This window comes from Amphiprion ocellaris, chromosome 1, assembly GCF_022539595.1.
Source record: "Amphiprion ocellaris isolate individual 3 ecotype Okinawa chromosome 1, ASM2253959v1, whole genome shotgun sequence".
NCBI classification, from domain to species: Eukaryota; Metazoa; Chordata; class Actinopteri; family Pomacentridae; genus Amphiprion; species Amphiprion ocellaris.
Window position 1 is genome coordinate 16,702,124 of NC_072766.1, and position 18,006 is coordinate 16,720,129.

General features: G+C 40.0%; 1 protein-coding gene across 3 annotated transcripts; it reads right to left on the reverse strand.

The window, feature by feature from the left end:
* Window positions 1–2,057: 2,057 nt before the first annotated feature.
* xkr5b (XK related 5b) lies at window positions 2,058–15,723 on the reverse strand. 3 transcript variants are annotated; one of them, XM_023299831.3, is made up of 13 exons: window positions 15,496–15,723; window positions 13,566–13,655; window positions 13,371–13,476; window positions 13,010–13,176; window positions 11,426–11,559; window positions 11,241–11,319; window positions 10,897–11,066; window positions 10,345–10,456; window positions 9,972–10,139; window positions 9,621–9,808; window positions 9,400–9,489; window positions 8,476–8,659; window positions 2,058–6,801 (listed from the first exon to the last, which is right to left on the reverse strand). In XM_023299831.3, exons 1-13 carry the CDS (start codon window positions 15,602–15,604, stop codon window positions 6,101–6,103), a joined length of 2,298 nt encoding a protein of 765 aa, XP_023155599.1. In that variant the 5' UTR covers window positions 15,605–15,723; the 3' UTR covers window positions 2,058–6,100. The 3 variants fall into 3 exon arrangements, with proteins under 3 accessions (XP_023155599.1, XP_023155600.1, XP_023155598.1); XM_023299832.3 differs by having other exon boundaries at window positions 9,418–9,489; window positions 9,621–9,811; XM_023299830.3 differs by having other exon boundaries at window positions 9,621–9,811.
* Between the last annotated feature and the right edge of the window lie 2,283 nt (window positions 15,724–18,006).

Sequence of the window (18,006 nt, forward strand, 5' to 3'; positions counted from 1 at the left end):
ACCCATGTAGCAGCACTGCCTTGACATTTGAGTTAAAGATTTGAATTTTCATTTTTGTTCCACCATATCTGTATGTAGTCTTTATTATATCTTTATTTTTCATCATTACTTACTTTTGTGTCAATTATATTGTTTCTTACACCACTTCATTTGTATCTTGCTGCTGTAATGTGTCCATTTCCTCAGTGAGAGATCAATAAAGTTCATCTTATCTTATCTTATCTTATCTTATCTTATCTTATCTTATCTTATCTTATCTTATCTTATCTTATCTTATCTTATCTTATCTTATCGTCCTAAAGGGGTTCACTGCCACAATGCTACAACTTTTATTTCCAAGTTTAAGGGCTGCAACCTACAAATACAATATGGTTGTAAATGCAGAAAATTGAAAGCAAAATGTGTAAATATCCAAATCTTTAACAAGTGTAAGGTAATCTTAGTAAATCTGCTGTTTTATGCAGAAAAATTGTGTAAATGTTTGATTCAAGTAGAGTGTGACAGCCTGACTTTATCTCTTACTGTGCTGTATCTTTAAGTGTTTTTATTTTGTCAACTCAAATTCTCATTTAAGACATTTTGTTTTATGGTCTTATTTTAACTGTATGACACTTGACTCTAATCCTGTTGTTTTTAAATGTGCTTAATGATAAAATGTGACTGACTTTTTGTAACACATGAGAGTCTTTGTATCATCAATTACTAAACATTAAAGGAATAGCATTGGGAGCAAAAAAAAAACTGTGATTAAAACATCTCTGTGTTTCACTCCTCTGTTAGAAATGATAATAACAGTCACTCCAAACAGAGGTTATACTGGGACCCCTGATAGTCTGGGTCCTAAAATCTGTGAATGCACATTCGCTGCTTGATTCTCATCCACTGAATCTCCCTGATTCATTTAACCAGTAACCATTAACCAGTCAGTGTCATCCTCACATCTTAGAAAGGAGTCTGAAGTGCTTAATGTCTTCATTACGATGCCTTTTAAATACATGCAGCTCAAACATAGTGGTCATTTGTTATTCATCGGATTAAGACATTTGCTTAGAGGCCATTATAGTTTACTTATTAAAAGTGAAGACAGTAAATTGCTCAGTTTGTGCTATAAAGTTGTAGTAAATAGATGAGATTAGTTTCATCTACAAGCATACAGAGAACTCAACAGTCTGGTGAAACCATCCAGATGATAATGTAATTACTCTATTGGAAGGATCCTTTCAATCATTTCTAAATCTTATTATCTTCAAAGGCATTTAATAGGTTGAAGGCTCTCTGCAGTATCATTTGGGCAATGAATGAAATAATCATAGTGGGACATACGTAATGCAAATGGTTTTTCTATTTATAATATATGTGTGACTCTTTTGTCTAATGTCATTCTTCTGAGCTGTATCTTGTGATTTGCAACTGACTGGCACTTTTTTTGTCTTTCATGCTGTATCGCGCTGTGGATCACCGACCACAGGAAAATGCTGAGTGTCTCGCTGCTTTCTCTTCCTTTAATCGGTCTGTCATCTGACTTTCAAAATGATGAGATGGGAAAAATACTGTAACCATAGCAGACCAGCTTTAATTATTGTTCCACCCATGCAGTTGCATAAGAGCAGATCCTCTTTTTGCTTTTGACCAAAAACACTTTCTGCTTCACCCAGACAGAGCAACACATGTTACCTGTCATATGAAAATATTATTTAGAGACAAATTAGTAGCAAAAGTAGTTGTTAATGTGTGATGAGTGGTTGACCATGCACCTTTAAGAATATTGGTGTATTTCTACTCTCCTGAAGCCCTAAAAAAAAAAAAAAAACAACAACAAAAGAAACATGGTAATGTAACGATGACACAATTTGTTGAAATGGGTTGTGGGCTGCAGTTTTCAGCTGCTATAGCAAGGATACATTTAATTGCATTGAAGTGAACTGAATGAATTTAAAGTCAATATAAAGTTACACAATCGGGGCTTTAAGATGATTTCTGCCTTTTTAAAAAATTTTTATCGGATCATGAGGCTCTTGACTGTTGTTACTTTAATGTTATGCTGACATGATGTTGAGTTCAATTATAATTTGCCTTTAATAAACATGTCTGTACAGTCAACATGAGGAGCAGGAACACAGTGTACAGAAGAGTGGGAGAAATGTGGTTTAATCCCTGAGCCCCTCCAGCAGATGAATCCACTACATTGTGATGTTGATTTACAAGCCAGGTTATTAAGGTTGTAACATCACTGAAGGTAAATGAATCAAAGCACCAACAGATCACTCTGGGCTTTGATCATGATTAATGACTTTATTTTGCCACATCAATAGCACACTTAATGAGTCACGACTATCACCCACAGCTGCTCTGTGGAAATCCTTGCAGAGATAAAGGTGACGCATGTTGATGAACGGAGGCCGTCCAGTGACTGTGGTGAAGTTACACTCAATCAGCAATCAGCTGTTTCAAGTCTGTCAATGAAAACTATCCGTTCTCTAAACGGCTTCACACGTGAAACTTTAACACAAAACCTTGTCCACATATTTCAGAACAGTAAATGTGATCAAATATAAAAGAAGAGCGTTTAAAAAAATACAAAAAGAGTCAAATTATCAACACAGGTACGTATCACCATATACACCAGGTACATGAAGCAAGGTGTAGTGTTCTATTAGAAAGCAATACACACAAGAGACAAGCGTGACAGCAGAAGCCGTCTCTCTACAAGGCAAAGCGCAGATTTGTGATGATCAAGCCAAGGCCAAGGCATCGTTGCAGTCCAAAGCGTAGATATTTTACATCAGTGCACTGAGACACATTTCATTTGCTGGCTTATTGCTGTTGCATACACATACATTCAAGCATGTGCGGTAACTACTGTAATGTGCATGTGTAGTTAAAGTAAGTGCTTTCTTTCTCTATGGGAGGAGGTACAACCCTCTGGCTGCCTGTATGGATGAGTAACATGCAGTGACTCTTTTATCTATCAGCAGGCTGCAGTACATGGAGATCAGTTTGACACCGTTTGATGAAGCAGTTCTGCCAAAAGCAAGTTTAACTCTGTATTTTGCTCCGTAAGCCCCAATTTACGGTATATTCTCAAAGTGCTGCTCATCTTTCTCACCTTCAAACATGAGCTGCACAACCATCTACCTGCTCATTACAGACACTGATCCTACAGTTACTATTTTACAGTTATTCAGATACAGTATTCTCATTAGAAAGAAAGAGATAAAGTAAAATTGTCTAGCATAGTAAAAGTAAATAGAAAATCAGACAGATTCACATGGAAGACTGATATTGTCAAGTACCACATTCTATGATTATAAATACATTTCCATATCTAAATAAACGGTATTCATATCATTCCTCGGTACTAGCAGCACACCATTTCAACCTTTATTTAAACTCTGACCTTTAATTAGCTTTTCTCCTTCTGGTAGCTACATTATTAAAATGTTTAAAGACATAAAATGCTTTTTTTTCAGTCACAGAGAGAGAAAGTACATGCTCTCAAAAAAAAAAAGAAAAAAGTTTTTGCCGCATGGAAATTCAGTTATATTGAGGTAGAAGGTTCAACTCAGGGATGAGCTGTGGGACAACACACATCTGTGAATATTGGACTTTACAGGAGTTGTACAGCTGCTTAGTTAGGTCAAATTTTATTTTCCCAACTCAAGAAATGCTGAATAACTTGCAAACTAGTTTCAGCGTTTTCGCAAATTTGAATTTATGTCCCAGCTGACAAGTCTGTGAACCATTTCTATTTATTTCTGAGGGCTCTAATGTCTCATGTATTTCTGTGAACAGCACACCCGAAGACCAAATATGTTCTGACATTTTACATTTTTCAATCAGTATGTAGTGATGTAAGATATCTAATACAAATTTAAAACGTGCAATTGTTTTTTCATCTGGAGTTTGCTTGGTCACAAAAAAGCATCTTGCTGTGAGCTGGATTAACTCCCATCCCAGCATATACACTTCTGTAGTGTCTGTAATTCACATTGAGAAAGCACAGAACTGAACGATATTTCTGCAGGTCAGACTCATGTATCATACATAACAGCTTATCATCAGTCAGACATTTTACCTTCTTTCATTAGTTAAACATTGAAGCAAGAAGTGATTGTCAGTGACCCTACATTCTGTCTGTTAGAGACGTGTACAATAATTGATTATGCCCTGCAGAGTTATTTGGATGGACTTTATCTTTTCCGTGCCTCTTAAGTTACCTTTTGTTCTTGTTTGTCATTATTTTGGGACCCAAACATTAGAAAAAGCATATTAAAAAAAAAAAAAAAAATCAAGCAAATGTGTGAGATACATTGTCTAAATTATGAATTTTTTTCTATTTCTTTATAAATTTAGAGAATTATTGCAGCTTATAAACTAATAATAAACACATAAAATGTATGTTTTGATATCAAATACACATTACAAAAAATAGGTAAATAAAATGAAATACATAAAATAACAGAAACATGAGCTGATATCCCTTAATATTCTGTATTGCTTAATTTCCCTTTGACAGCTTCCTTCATCATATCCATAATGTAGTTTGCAAAATATCATGCTACAGCTAATTTGCCTGCTAGCAATTAACATAAGTTGTACCTTTTCTGTTGTGTTCTAAAGTGCTCAATGATTGAAATTATTGCGATTAAAGTAAATTAGCAATATTTACTATTACTAATATTCATATTTTAGTTGAAACCTTTACTTTTTGTCATTTGCCTGTCTGATAGTTTCATTAAAACAAGGACAGATTGTTCAGCTAACAGATTTTACTGTTTGACAGATGGTAAATTCTGACCTGTTTCTTTATGTATGACAGTGATGTGTGTAAACACCAACTGTGTACTGCACAGTAAATACAGTAAATACAGCGAGTCACTGACTAATTGGATAAATGAGTGGCTTCCTGAAAACTGGACGGGATGTTCAACATCATCTAAAGGTTTTTAAAAATGAGAATAAGAATTTCCAAGCAGAATAAAATCAAAAGCTTTGAATGTTAGCTTGGATTGACTTAGTATGCATTACTTAAATATTTTATTACAAATTCTCTGTGTCCATGTAAGAGATGAACTTAAAAAGAGAGAGAAAAGACTCGTATTGATGACATTATATGAAATTCTACACAGCAGCCTGGCAGTCAGCATGTTCGGTTACTGTAAACTAGTTGTTTTGTAATTTCCTGATTAATGGGATCCAACTAGCAGTTTAATAACGTTGTCTTAACTTTATGATTGCTTAAGCTTTGTAATTTGAACCATCATATTTAAAATGTCATTGTACTAATGATGATTATTTAAATTCATTTGTTTTCTCTTAAATTTTATCCAATGTGACCTCGGCTGACTGAAGACTTAGCTGCTTTAAGTTTTCTTTGTTATTTTCTAAATTAATGAAAGGGAAGCTTCACATTCATTAGCACCAGTTAAATTCTGTTTTTCTTTAATTTTCTGTTAAGTCAAATTTTCTATTTTTCTCAGCAACCGGTAATTACTGAAAAACACAAGTTAAATATAATATATAAGTTTCAACTGACCCCATCCCCCATTTTACCCGAATTTGGATCAGACAGTTCTCATGTAAAGCAGTGTTTGTTGCTGCAAACTGCTCTGATTGCTTGCACAGGAATATACAGTGTATGAATTGACCTTGTTATTGACCTGGCAGGCAGCATCACATGTGAGGAGGATCATACTCTACAACCATCGTCCATGCAGCTGCTCCAAGCAACCAGAGATGCTACTGCAGCGACATTATTCATCACCAGCTGGCAAACACTACTGAGTGTTTAGGATAGAAGGACTGGAAAAACCAAGGGTTTGTTATTAAGAATTAAAGTAATGTCACAAAGTTGTCAGCCTTTTATACTCCATTTTCAGCTATTTTTTCCGCTACATCTGCACACAAGGGGAAAAACATAAACAGTAATTTATATTTATATGCTTTCACAACTTTCACATCAGCTGAAAACACCCCCAACTCCCCACCAAGTCCTCCCCAAGTTAGTTAATGCATGAATTCATGTATATCCTGAAGAGCTAAACTGAAAAAGACCTCATTCCCCACCCAGGATTTTCCTTCCCCTGTATCATCACCCACCTTAGACCGCCCTCTCTTTACTGTCCACAAACTGGACCATCTGTTTGCGAGCGTGGGAGATGACTGGAGTGAGAGGAATCACTTGAGTACCAGGCGTAGTAGCACCAGGGGTTGAAGCACCTGGAGTCGAAGCTGCAGTATTAGAAGCTGCAGGGGTTGAAGCTGCAGTATTCGAGCCTGCAGGAGTCGAAGCTGCAGGAGTCGAAGCCGCAGGAGTTGAGGCACCAGGGGTCCCACCCGGGGTCCCACCTGGGGTCGTACCTGGTGTTGTGCCAGGAGTGGCAGGGATGACGACAACAGGGGCCAGGCCTGGACTTTCAGCCCCAGCTCGAGGCTCCAGCCGCGGGGTGGATGTGACAAAACGTGCCTCCCTGATCCTGTAGGGACTTCGGTAGGTGGAGATGGGTGATAACTCAGAGCCCCAGCCGAGATAGCTGCCACTGGAGGGCGACTGTGCATCTGCACTGAAATACAGTGTAGTGCTGGATTCTCCAGGGACCGCAGATTTTTTCTCTGGGGAACCAATCAGGAGAGGGGAACGCCGCTCAGGTGACCAGCCAGGTGTCTTAATGTCCAGAGAACCTACGGAGGACGCCTCAGTCAGCGTCACTGCGTTGCTGTCGATGTGATGGAGGCTTCCTGCTTGCTGAGGAGACGAAAGTGTTGGCGAGCCGTAAGCAGCGCTCTGAAACTCCTCATCACCTTTGAAAATGGAAACACATTGAAAAGATAAGTAGTTTAAAACAGTACAGATGTCTCCTTCAAGGATTACATACCAGAAGTGCAACTACCAGGGCACTTCTACAGTAACTACAAAAGATTCATCTCACAGTGTAAAGAACATGAGCAGATAAAAGACATCTGCTTACATGCTTTTCACAAATACATACTCTAGTCCTTCATCTCAGGCTGAATAACTTGGTATTCATGGCAAGTATTAACATTTCACAGTTAAGATTAAAAGATTAGTTGAACTAGCACTGGTTTGTTCAGGGTACATACACTCAGTGACCAGAAAATAAACAGTCAAGTGTAGAAGTATTTGGACAATAACACAGTTTCCATAATCCATAATTGCCTCTCTGTGCTACTACAGTGGATTTAAAATAAAGCAAATAAGATGTGGCTGGCGTGTAGAGTTTAATTCAGTTTGGTTTAAACAAAATATTGCATAACTGTATAAAAATTAGAGCCAATTTTTTTGTCCACATATTTAAGAACCTCAGTGTAAGAACCTGATTCTGAAAAGAAATAGATGTATAGATAGTAAAACATGTCACTGTATTGACATCAGTAACACCACTTGCTCTCTTACTTTGCATGCAAATAAATACTAAAGCTGCAACATTTAATTAAAAGAATGTTCATTATATATTACTGTACACAACCTGCTCAGCATTAAACAGCAGTTTAACACACACTGCTACGGACGAGTTGGTGAACACTGTAGGATTTAGCAACTAAAGAAGCAGACATTGAACAACAGACATACATTCATCAGGTGGCCAGAAACATGACTCTAGCTGAATGAAAATGCTGCTCTGTGTCAGTTTGATGTGTCAGTAGTAAACTGTCTGGTAACAGTAGCATAGCAGCTGGATGAAGTGCTGTGTTCATAGCATCTGCTGCTCCCAAGTGGCCAAAAAGACTGTCGTCCTCATAAACAAAGCTGCCTCAAAGGTGCACATTGAATGAAGCAGGCACCTCCTTAAAATGTTCACTCCTTTAGCAGAGATGCTGTGGGACTCTGTTCATAATATACATACATAAATATATTGTTTTCTGGTATTCAAGTCATGTACGCCCAGTGACATGTGATGAACATAAACATTTTTAGTACAGTAGTTTGAGAATGATTCAATGGGCATCCTGCTGGGATCAAAGGTGATTCAACACCTTACTAAACAGTATTTTTTAAAATATTTCTCTGTGCACTGTTTGTATGCTTTTGTGTACTGTGTGCACTTGTGATGACCCCCAAGGTCATCTTGAGGGTTGCTTTAGTTTTCATTTAGTTTTAGGGAGGGGTTGATTAGTGCAATAAGGAGCCACACCTGTGGGCCCCAGTGTGTTCCTGCATTATTTAAGAGCTGGTTGCATTAGAATCGCTCTGTGCTTCCCTCTGCAGGTAACACACGCTCTGGTTTGGTTCTGGTGCTTTAGTTTTTCCCTTCAGGACTTGGTTTGCATTTGCAAAACCTGCACAGACATGACTCACGCATGCGTCACGCACACACCACTGACCCTACTGATTTCCATTACCCCATACTCTTTTAGTCTAATTTGATTAAAGTTAATAAACACAATATTTAATTGGTATACTTGGTGTGTCTCTTCTTTTGTTTTGGCCATTTTGAGTCGTATAAGTCGCCTAACCTTTGTCCTCTGATGGTGCAGCGCTGGAATCTTCTTCTGCGGTCTCCTCAAGAATGACCTCCTGCACTGGGATGATCTCTGGAAACCTTCTCATATCCTGGATGGTTGTGGGAGGAGCTTTCCTCACCGGTCGGGCCACTGCGCTGGTCAGAGGCGGTTTTGGTGGCGGTGCTGCCTCGCTAACCTGGAAACAAGGCCGACAGCAGAGCCTCAGACTGCAGACGTGCAAACTCAAAGGATTCTGTTCAGAAACCACTTCTTAATGGCAAAGCTGGTGGCTGGGCCTGGTGACATTTGTTCTCATCCTGTCCGACTGAATATCCATCCACTATCTATACACCGCTTAATCCTCACTAGGGTCGCGGGGGGGGCTGGAGTCTATCCCAGCTGACTCGGGCGAAGGCAGGGGACACCCTAGACAGGTCACCAGTCTGTCGCAGGGCTACATATATAGACAAACAAGCACTCACACATTCACACCTACGGGCAATTTAGAATAATCAATTAACCTCAGCATATTTTTGGACTGTGGGAGGAAGCCGGAGTACCCGGAGAGAACCCACGCATGCACAGGGAGAACATGCAAACTCCATGCAGAAAGATCCCGGGAAAGCCGGGACGCGAACCAGGGACCTTCTTGCTGCAAGGCGAAAGTGCTAACCACTACACCACTGTACAGCCCCCGACTGAATATCTCTTCACATAATATAAAAATTTTCCACTTGAACAAGACTCTTACAGCCACTTTGTAGAATTTTCATATGATTATCATAAAATTAGTCTGATTGCATTTTTGTGCTTTTTGTTGCAAAATCTGTTGTACGCTGTCTATGTGCTGCTTTCAGCTTAATCTTCAAATACTAGTCAATCAAAATATGAGTTTATTGTATTGTTATTTAAGACGACAACAAACTAAGATCTTGCCTGTGGAGTCTGGGTCACCTGTGGTGGAGCTGCTGCAGGAGCTGGTTGAGGAGCTGAGATCTGAGGAACCTGCGGCGGAACAATTGGAACCTAAAAAATCACAACACAGATTTTAAGAGCAGGAATTTCATTGCTCCACTGAAACCAACAGCAATGACAACTTCTCTCAGAACCTAAAGTTTAAGGAACTCTCATGTCTATAGCTGAGGAACACAACAAACCCGAGGGTAATGAGGCTCGTCAGGGGAGTGAACTTCTTCAGACAGACCCATCAGTCCGGCCAGTCCCCCTTCACCATAGGCAGACCAGATGGTTGAAACATCTCCCGTCTTCAGAGCCAAGCGGATCAGCAGCCAGTGGTGATGCTTCCAGCCCTCCCATTGGATAGGAAGGTCCATGAGGGTCCCGCCTCCTGACCAGAACATTCGCAGTCATTTATTACCATGAGATAGACAGATAGATAGATAGATAGATAGATAGATAGATAGATAGATAGATAGATAGATAGATAGATAGATAGATAGATAGATAGATAGATAGATAGATAGATCAGTCATTGACTTAAAACAGACCAGACAGCGTTGCATGGCGATGGAAAGTGGGCGTGACTTTCTCTTCCAATGAGAGTGTAGATCCCCGCTCCATGCAGGCTCCACCGATCCCTCTGTGACGAATACTCTGGAAGATCTCAAAAGACTTTGGATGCAGGAAACGATAGTACAGCACCAAAGCTATCAGTCCTGGAGACAGAAAAACAGGCGACGAGAGGGGAAACTATGAAGACTTAAAGACAGCAAAAGTTAATAGTTCTCAGAATGTAAAAAGCAAATATCCCTTCAGGCAGTCACACGTGGAACAGTCCCTTTTTATTAAATTATGAACAAATAGAGCTTGAAGTTGTAGATAGAATCTAACTTTTACAAAGCATATGCCTGTGTGTCTCACCAATGAGGAAACTGCAGAACACTGCAGCAGGGATGCCCACAGTGTCCCAGGACACCATGGTGAACAACCAGGAGGAGGCCAGAAGAAGAAAAGCATTTTCTATGAACATGGCCTGAGGAAGAACGAACAGAAACACAGGGAGATGGTTATCGATTCCCAAAATGAATTCATATATCTATATTTGCTTTACATTTAGGTTTTCTTTATCTATATCAAAGTTCTAAATCCAGCCAGTATCTGAAAACAGTTGTCTTAGAGAGTGCAATGATTCAACTGGAATCGTTTAACTGTTTAAACATTTTCTATGACATTTAAAAAGGATTATGTGAAAAAGGCCCACTTTAAGGGGTACATTTTTATCATCGATGTGCCCTCCTAAACCTTGAAGTATGAGTATAACACTGTTTACAGTCAAACTGCCCAAGATCAGTCATTTTAAAACGTCACAGCGTTTCTGATGGCTTGTACTTTTAAAAACTTTTGCGATTTTGCACGTATAATCCATGTTAACACGAGCACACAAGCATGACGCAATCACAAACACACACGTACCAGATAGAAGCCAGCCATGCGGTATCTGGATTGACCGTACTTCACATTGAGGAACAGAAAGATGTGAATGGCTCCCAGAACAAGGTTGAAGAGTCTCCATCGACTAGTTGATCGTATGATGTCAGTCTGCTGAGACACCATCCAGAAAGTTGCACCGAGCCAGTGCACACCTGGCACACACAAACACACGCATCCAATTCAGTATTCAACCTCTAATACATACGTAAACGCACAAATACAAGATAAACCTCATGGTAGACATCACAACCGCTTCACTCAGCGGAAAACTTTCTCAGATTTAACAAACATGAGTTTTTAGATGAAGTCTTGACATCCAGACTGACCGATGACTCCCAGGATCCACTGTTTGAAGATCCGTGTGAAGAGCATGAGAACAGCAAACCTGGATCCCAACATACCGACCTGCAGACAAAGAAAACACATCTGTCACACAAGCAGCCACTCATGATATGAATACTGTTGTTTTTAATGTGTACGCTGCGCATGCAGGTGGTTTAAATAAGCTCACCCTCCAGAGCAGTCGGCACAGAATGGCAGCAGGGGTCATGTGTAAGTGTCCTGGTCGGATGAGTGAACAAGCTCTCGCATAGAGGACCAAGGCCCAGGCCAGAGACAACAAACACACCACAAAACACACTGAGGCTGCAGGAGAAGGAGGCAGAGAGGAGGAGAGATCTGAGTAAATCGAATCACTGAAATGCTTTATGGATACACAATGTCAGAAGCATGTACACACCTGAAAATATGGTAGAGAAGTTATTCAGATTTAAAGCTGCAATAACAGATTATTCAGCCACTCTGTTACTGACTCTTGTCTGGGGAAGCTGATTGCTTCTATTGGAAGACTCTTCTTTTCCCTCAGTTACATCACAAGTGTTTGACTTATTGCATTTACATTTTTGTGTATTGCTTTTAGCACTGCAATGCTCTGAACTACTCTCAGAAATGAGCTCTACACATAAAGCTCCTGGGCACTCACAGTATTCTTACTCTCAATGATGTAAATGCTGTTTCAGCACCTCTATGGAAAAGACACAGCCATGGCGAGAAGCAGAGAGAAAACAGACATTTCTTTTGCATAGGTTGGCAAACATATGTCATAAATTTTATATATTTTTTTAAAGTAAAAGATTAATTTCTTTGATTATCTAATTTACAGAAATAGGAGGAACTAAAGAAAGCTGGAACAAATATGTACAACATTTTTCCAGGTGTTGCCAATAATAAGAAACTGGCAACTCTACATATAATTTACATATAGAAATTTTAACTCTTACATTTACTATTTGTTTCCATACATGTCTCATTATTGTTCTTTTACTTGGAGCATGCTTTATTTATATGGTCTGCTGCGACTAAGAAAGACTCTAACAGACTAAAATAAGCCCAGAATAAAACTGCCAGGTTGGTTTTAGGAAGTCCTTACTGTACAAGCATTACTGAAATATTTAGAAAACTGTCCTGAGTCCCAGTAGAAGGTAAACTTCATTGTGGTTTAACTCTATCCATAAGGAAAGCACTAGTTTTATTACCTGCTACAATATCAAAAACACAACATTGTGTATGGTTCCAAAGTTACACACCCAAACACCATCATTACACAAAGCATCATATAAATGGAGCAAACTGCTTCACACAATTAGAGAATAATGTAGCATCCTCACCTTTAAGAGATGCATAAAAATACATCTAAGCTCTACGATATGACTGAACACAGTTGAAGGAGTTTGAATCACTGCTCTTCTTGGTCTGTTGTGTCTGTATAATAATGCTTGTGTTGATATTACTTTACTGCTTTTGTATGGCAGGATACCTGTATGTGGTTTCAATGTGACTTTGGGATGTTCTTTAAGACAGTGGACGTCGGGATGACAGGAAGTATCCCTTTGGCAGAAGGTAATGCCAAATAAATACACAAATATACACAAATCAATTTCAGCTGCACTAAATTTAGTCTATTGCAGACCTAATGGAGAGTCTTTGTTAACGATCTGCTGATTACTGTCAGACAACAAGTACTGCACATCCTCTCCTACTACATACACCCCTGCATTCATACTTTCTACATTTCTTATTCAACCTTTCCTTTTACCTGGAGATTTGATTCCTATATCAGTACAGATGAGCACATAAGTCTGGAGCAGCGTCTGGGGGAGGGTGACCACCAAGGCCTCGAACAGCCGTAAGGCAGATGCATCAGCCTGCTGCATGATCTCACCGTACACATCCTCATCCGGCAGACGCATACACTCCCACAGTCTGGGCAGGACGAGGATGGAGACATAAACAAGCAGAGAGAGACATCATTATAGTCATTATCATCATCGTTATCATCATACATTTTTAAACTGCATTTGTAACCTCAATCCCTCTCTCCTCTCCAACCAGAACTGAAGAGTTACTGTTACAGATAGTTTGACCATATCTCCATCACATGCACACAATCAAAACACCTTTTGAAGAGACCCAGGTGCAGAATGTGTGTCCAGGTGAGAGACTTCCTGCGGATTCGTCCATCTGACAGATACCACAGATAACTGAGCCACTGGGGACCCCAACCTGAGAGACACAGGAGGAGAAAAATGAATATCAAACCCTCTCTATGTGAACCTACTGTGTCTATCTATTGAGCCATTTGTGGTTGTCACCTGGCAGCAGGAACAGTGCAGTGAAGCCGGCAAGATGGGCGTAGCAGTAGTTGTGACCCACCCACAGATAGTACACAAAGCAGTAGATCACTGAGGAAAGATGGAAAACACACAAATAAACACACTTAAAAATATATGCCTATGGTCACCTATCATTGTCCTTTGAAGTCACATGCGACTGAAGCTGTAACAATTTATTGACTAGTTTGTCAACTGTAAAAATAATCACCCACTATTATCATAAACAATTATCTATTAAAATCTCTGATTCCAGCTTCTTAAATGTGAGTACTTTCTGGTTTCTTTCCTCCTCCATGACTGAAAACTGAATATCTGCAGGCAAAATACAAACATCTTTAGCTTTGGGAAACACTGGCTGACATATTCACCATTTTCTTACATTTTGTCAAACAACAAATTGATTATGAATGAAAATAGTTGCAGGACTCCACCTGACTCAGATGTGGATTAACTCAGTGTATCAGCAGCTGAACAGCTCAAAAACTTTAGTGTACAGGTGGCTAAATTCAATCATTTTCTACACAGAAAAAGGAGATTGTTATTTTTTCTCAAAGTCAGAAAACAAGAATGAATCAAGTGTACCTTGTATTTCCCTTACATTTATGTCTTACATCAATAGTTACTTAAATGATTACAGTTTGACACACCGAATGCACCACCTCTTTATAAAATATGTCACAGATTAAACTGCTCTATAGTAGAGGAGTTAAAGCAAGGTCTAGTTTGCCTCATTCAAATGCATTTGAATCACATGATGTGCACGATGAAACAATATCTGACAGGAATCATTCTGCTACATAATGAAAACATGAAACTGATACTTGGATGCAGGAATCTGAACTTGGAATTTTCAACTTTTAACACGTCTACTTTTGCTTGAGTGAGGGATGCTGAATAGCTAATAATCTGGACGAACCTGACAGGAACACACAATTATATGATTGGTATGATTACAAATCAGTTTCATGAACTACAGGAGCAACATCATCCTTTAGAATGCAGCCCAATGCACTCCAGCTTTAATAAGTGACACACAGGCACACTGCAGTGTCTAGAACAGTAATGTTTATGTCAGGAGGAATCAATGGAGAATTGCCAGAATATGCACAGGATTGTTTCCCACATGTGTCTCCACATTTTCAGTGTCCTCTGCTGTGCACTTCACCTCATCTAAGGTTCATTGACAGCCAGGTTGCTGTTCTCTCCTCCTCTGCTCTCTACATCCCTCTCTGCAGCTCTGCCTCCCTCCACACATGTAACCTGAGCCGTCAGAGCTGCCTAACAGGCGGGAGGTCCGGGGCGGACTAGGCCCTCATCCTGGGGTCCGCCCATCCCTCGTCCATCCCCTCGTCCATTCATACACCTCCAAAAAAAAAGAGCGCTGAAATATGACAACATGGCTCCGCTTTGCCTTTTGTCACGAATCATCTGGCAGACTGTGACATGGTGGAGTTTAGAAAGGTGGAAAACCCTGACATGAGTCAGCAGTCCTGCGGCATACAGGATTTCATAACATGCAGGGTGTAAAAATAGGAAAGACTGCAGACTCTGGTGAGACTCTGTTATTCATGACAACGGCACAAAACAGAGGCGCTTAGGTGAGAACTAACGCACAACTTTGTATGTTTCTCATATTTATCATGACACCTCAGACTCTGTGCATCATCCTGCATGTGAGGCTCTCTGTGCTCCAGCTGCTCTGCAGACATGAACTGTGCGTGTGCACGGCTGGGGCGCGCACACGCACAATAAAGTCAAATAACATCCATCCAGGATTCATGTTCATCATCACAATCAGCCTCTAACACGCTGTTCGAGACACAACACTCCGTCTAGTGTGTGTGTGTGTGTGTGTGTGTGTGTGTGTGTGTGTGTGTGTGTGGGTGTGTGTGTCCCAGGTAGGACTCACGCGCCGTCCTCTCCGCAACGATGAGAAATGCGGTAAAGGCGAAGACGCAAACTTGGCAACACGGCATGCAGGCGCCTCCGTTGCTCGGAGTGGCCGAGTAGTCCCTCATGTTGGATTGAAAACCGGACCAGTCCCTCTGGTTCACACAGTTCTATCAGCGTCTGCAGGCCCGTCGTGCGGCTCTGGTCCCGGTCGGTCCAGCTGCGGCAGCACGCCCTCCCCGCTCCGTGTCCCCGTCCCAACGTCACCGCCCGTCCCGTTAAAGAGATAGCGCTGCCGGTGCTGATGCAGGGAGACGCCGAGGAGACAAGCAGAAAACAAACCAAATCTGTCTGATATTAACTTTTAATTTAACACTATCAGGATTATGATCTGATTTGATCATACAATCACACGTTAATCTTCGTTATGTCTAATAATAAAGACTTTGACCTGGATGCGACTTGATTTTAATGAGATCAGATCATACATCTGATGCTTTTAAGAGCTGCACAGATTTTTTTTTTTTATCATTATTCACACTTTGCAATTTTACATTCTTTGAAGTAAGTCTTTTCTTGGAAACTACTTATTTCTGTCGACATTAAAGCTGCAAAAACAACATTGTCTGCATCCTTCAAAACAGTGGGCTTCTTCATTGAACAATTTGATGTTGGCATGAGACATAAGACCTCATAGATCAGAAACTGATGGTCTTCAAGGCGATCTTGTGTGGTGCAAATTAGTCTGTCATGAGAGCAACATTTTTCTCAGAGGTGTCTGTAATTATTGTGTTTAAACTATCAATGAACAAATGATAGGTCAAAGTCTGTCTTCATTTATTGATTAAACCTATAACTTCATCTCTGTGTATTGAAGTTACATATTCAGAAGTTGTTTCCATGAAAAAAATACCTTCCTGCTGCAAAAACAGCTCAGATATAACTCAACTTTGATGCTTCTCACTCACTGCAGCTCAAGCATACCAGCTCACTTATGACTGTACACTGTAAAACTGCTCTACGCTACAAAATTGTAAAGTTGTAATGTGTAATTCAGCCCTTTACACTACCTTTCAAAGGTTTGGGGTCACTTAGAAAGGTCTATTTTTAATAGAAAAGCATTTTTTTTTCAATGAAGATGATATTAAATGAATCAGAAACACAGTCTAGACATTGTTTATATGGTAAATGACTATTCTAGCTGGAAACGACTGATTTTTAATGGAATATCTACATAGAGGTACAGAGAAACATTTCCAGCAACCATCACTCCTGTGTTCCAATGCTACAATGTGTTAGCTAATGGTGTTGAAAGGCTAATTGATGATTAGAAAACCCTTGTGCAATTATGTTAGCACATGAATAAAAGTGAGTTTTCATGGAAAACATGAAATTGCCTGGGTGACCCCAAACTTTTGAACTGTAGTGTATGTTCAAGCCTGACACAGATTCTGCAAAATTTGTTACATATAAAAATCCAAAAAGTCTGAATCCATGTCACTGAGACTGTAATTGGTGAGCTGTAGTTTCATGATGGAAATACTCATCCATTATTTGATTTATAATGTCTCTTCCAGCATAAGCATCAAAAAGACATGTTATCAAGGTAAAAACTTGGTTTTCAATTGTCCAATTGTTTTTTCTTTGCTGACCATTTGCCCTTTGTATTTTACTCAATACCTTTTAACCATTTTGAACTGTGTGTAAATAATGATGAGTTTGATGAGGATAAGTTTAGAAATTATTTTTGGGCAGCAGATGCACTGTATGGACACCAGGTGGAGTAAGTGGCAGTTTCACAGGATACACACTACACATCTGCACCTACCGATCCATCCCTTACCCATACACTTCATAATCCTCATTAGGGTTGCAGGTGGCAGGAGTCTATCTCATCTGACTTAGGGTGAAGGCAGGGAACACCCTGGACAGGTCACCAGTCTATCACAGGGAGATAAATAGAGACAAACAATCACATTCATATTCATGCAATCACCAATTAAACTCAGCATGTTTTTTGGACTGTGGGAGGAAGCCAGAGTACCTGGTGAAAATCCATGTATGCACAGGGAGAACTTGCAGACTCCATGCATAAAGATCCTAGGCCCAGGCCGGGACACGAACCAGGGTTCTTCTAGCTGTGAGGCAACAGTGCTAACCACTGATCACTGTGCAGCCCCCTCTTCAACTACCCCTTAAAAGCAAAGGTATATTCAGCCAGTAACATGTCAGAAACGCAATGCATTTAGACATGTGGACATGATCTAGGTGATCTGTTGCAGTTGGAAGATGGAAGAAAGATAATTTAAGTGACTTTGATCCATCTGGCCATGATATATTCAGTTGAACGGTTTCAGAAACTGCGGATCTTCTGGGATTTTCATACACATCCATCTCTGTGTATTCTGCTTCAGACTGTGCTCTGTAATCTCCATTCAGTGAGTGGAGGTTCTCTGGGGGGAAAAATGACTCATTGGTGGCAGAAGTCAGAGAAAAATGGTCAGACTGATTCAAGTTAATAGAAAAGTAA

Excerpts from the sequence above, each read along its gene's own strand:
- xkr5b (XM_023299830.3), bottom strand. The coding sequence starts at position 15,604 with ATGAGGGACTACTCGGCCACTCCGAGCAACGGAGGCGCCTGCATGCCG. Across the intron at positions 13,177-13,370 it reads CACCTGGGTCTCTTCAAAAG|ACTGTGGGAGTGTATGCGTC; the intron begins GTGTTTTGATTG and ends CGTCCTGCCCAG. Across the intron at positions 9,812-9,971 it reads TCGCCATGCAACGCTGTCTG|GAGGCGGGACCCTCATGGAC; the intron begins GTCTGTTTTAAG and ends TGTTCTGGTCAG.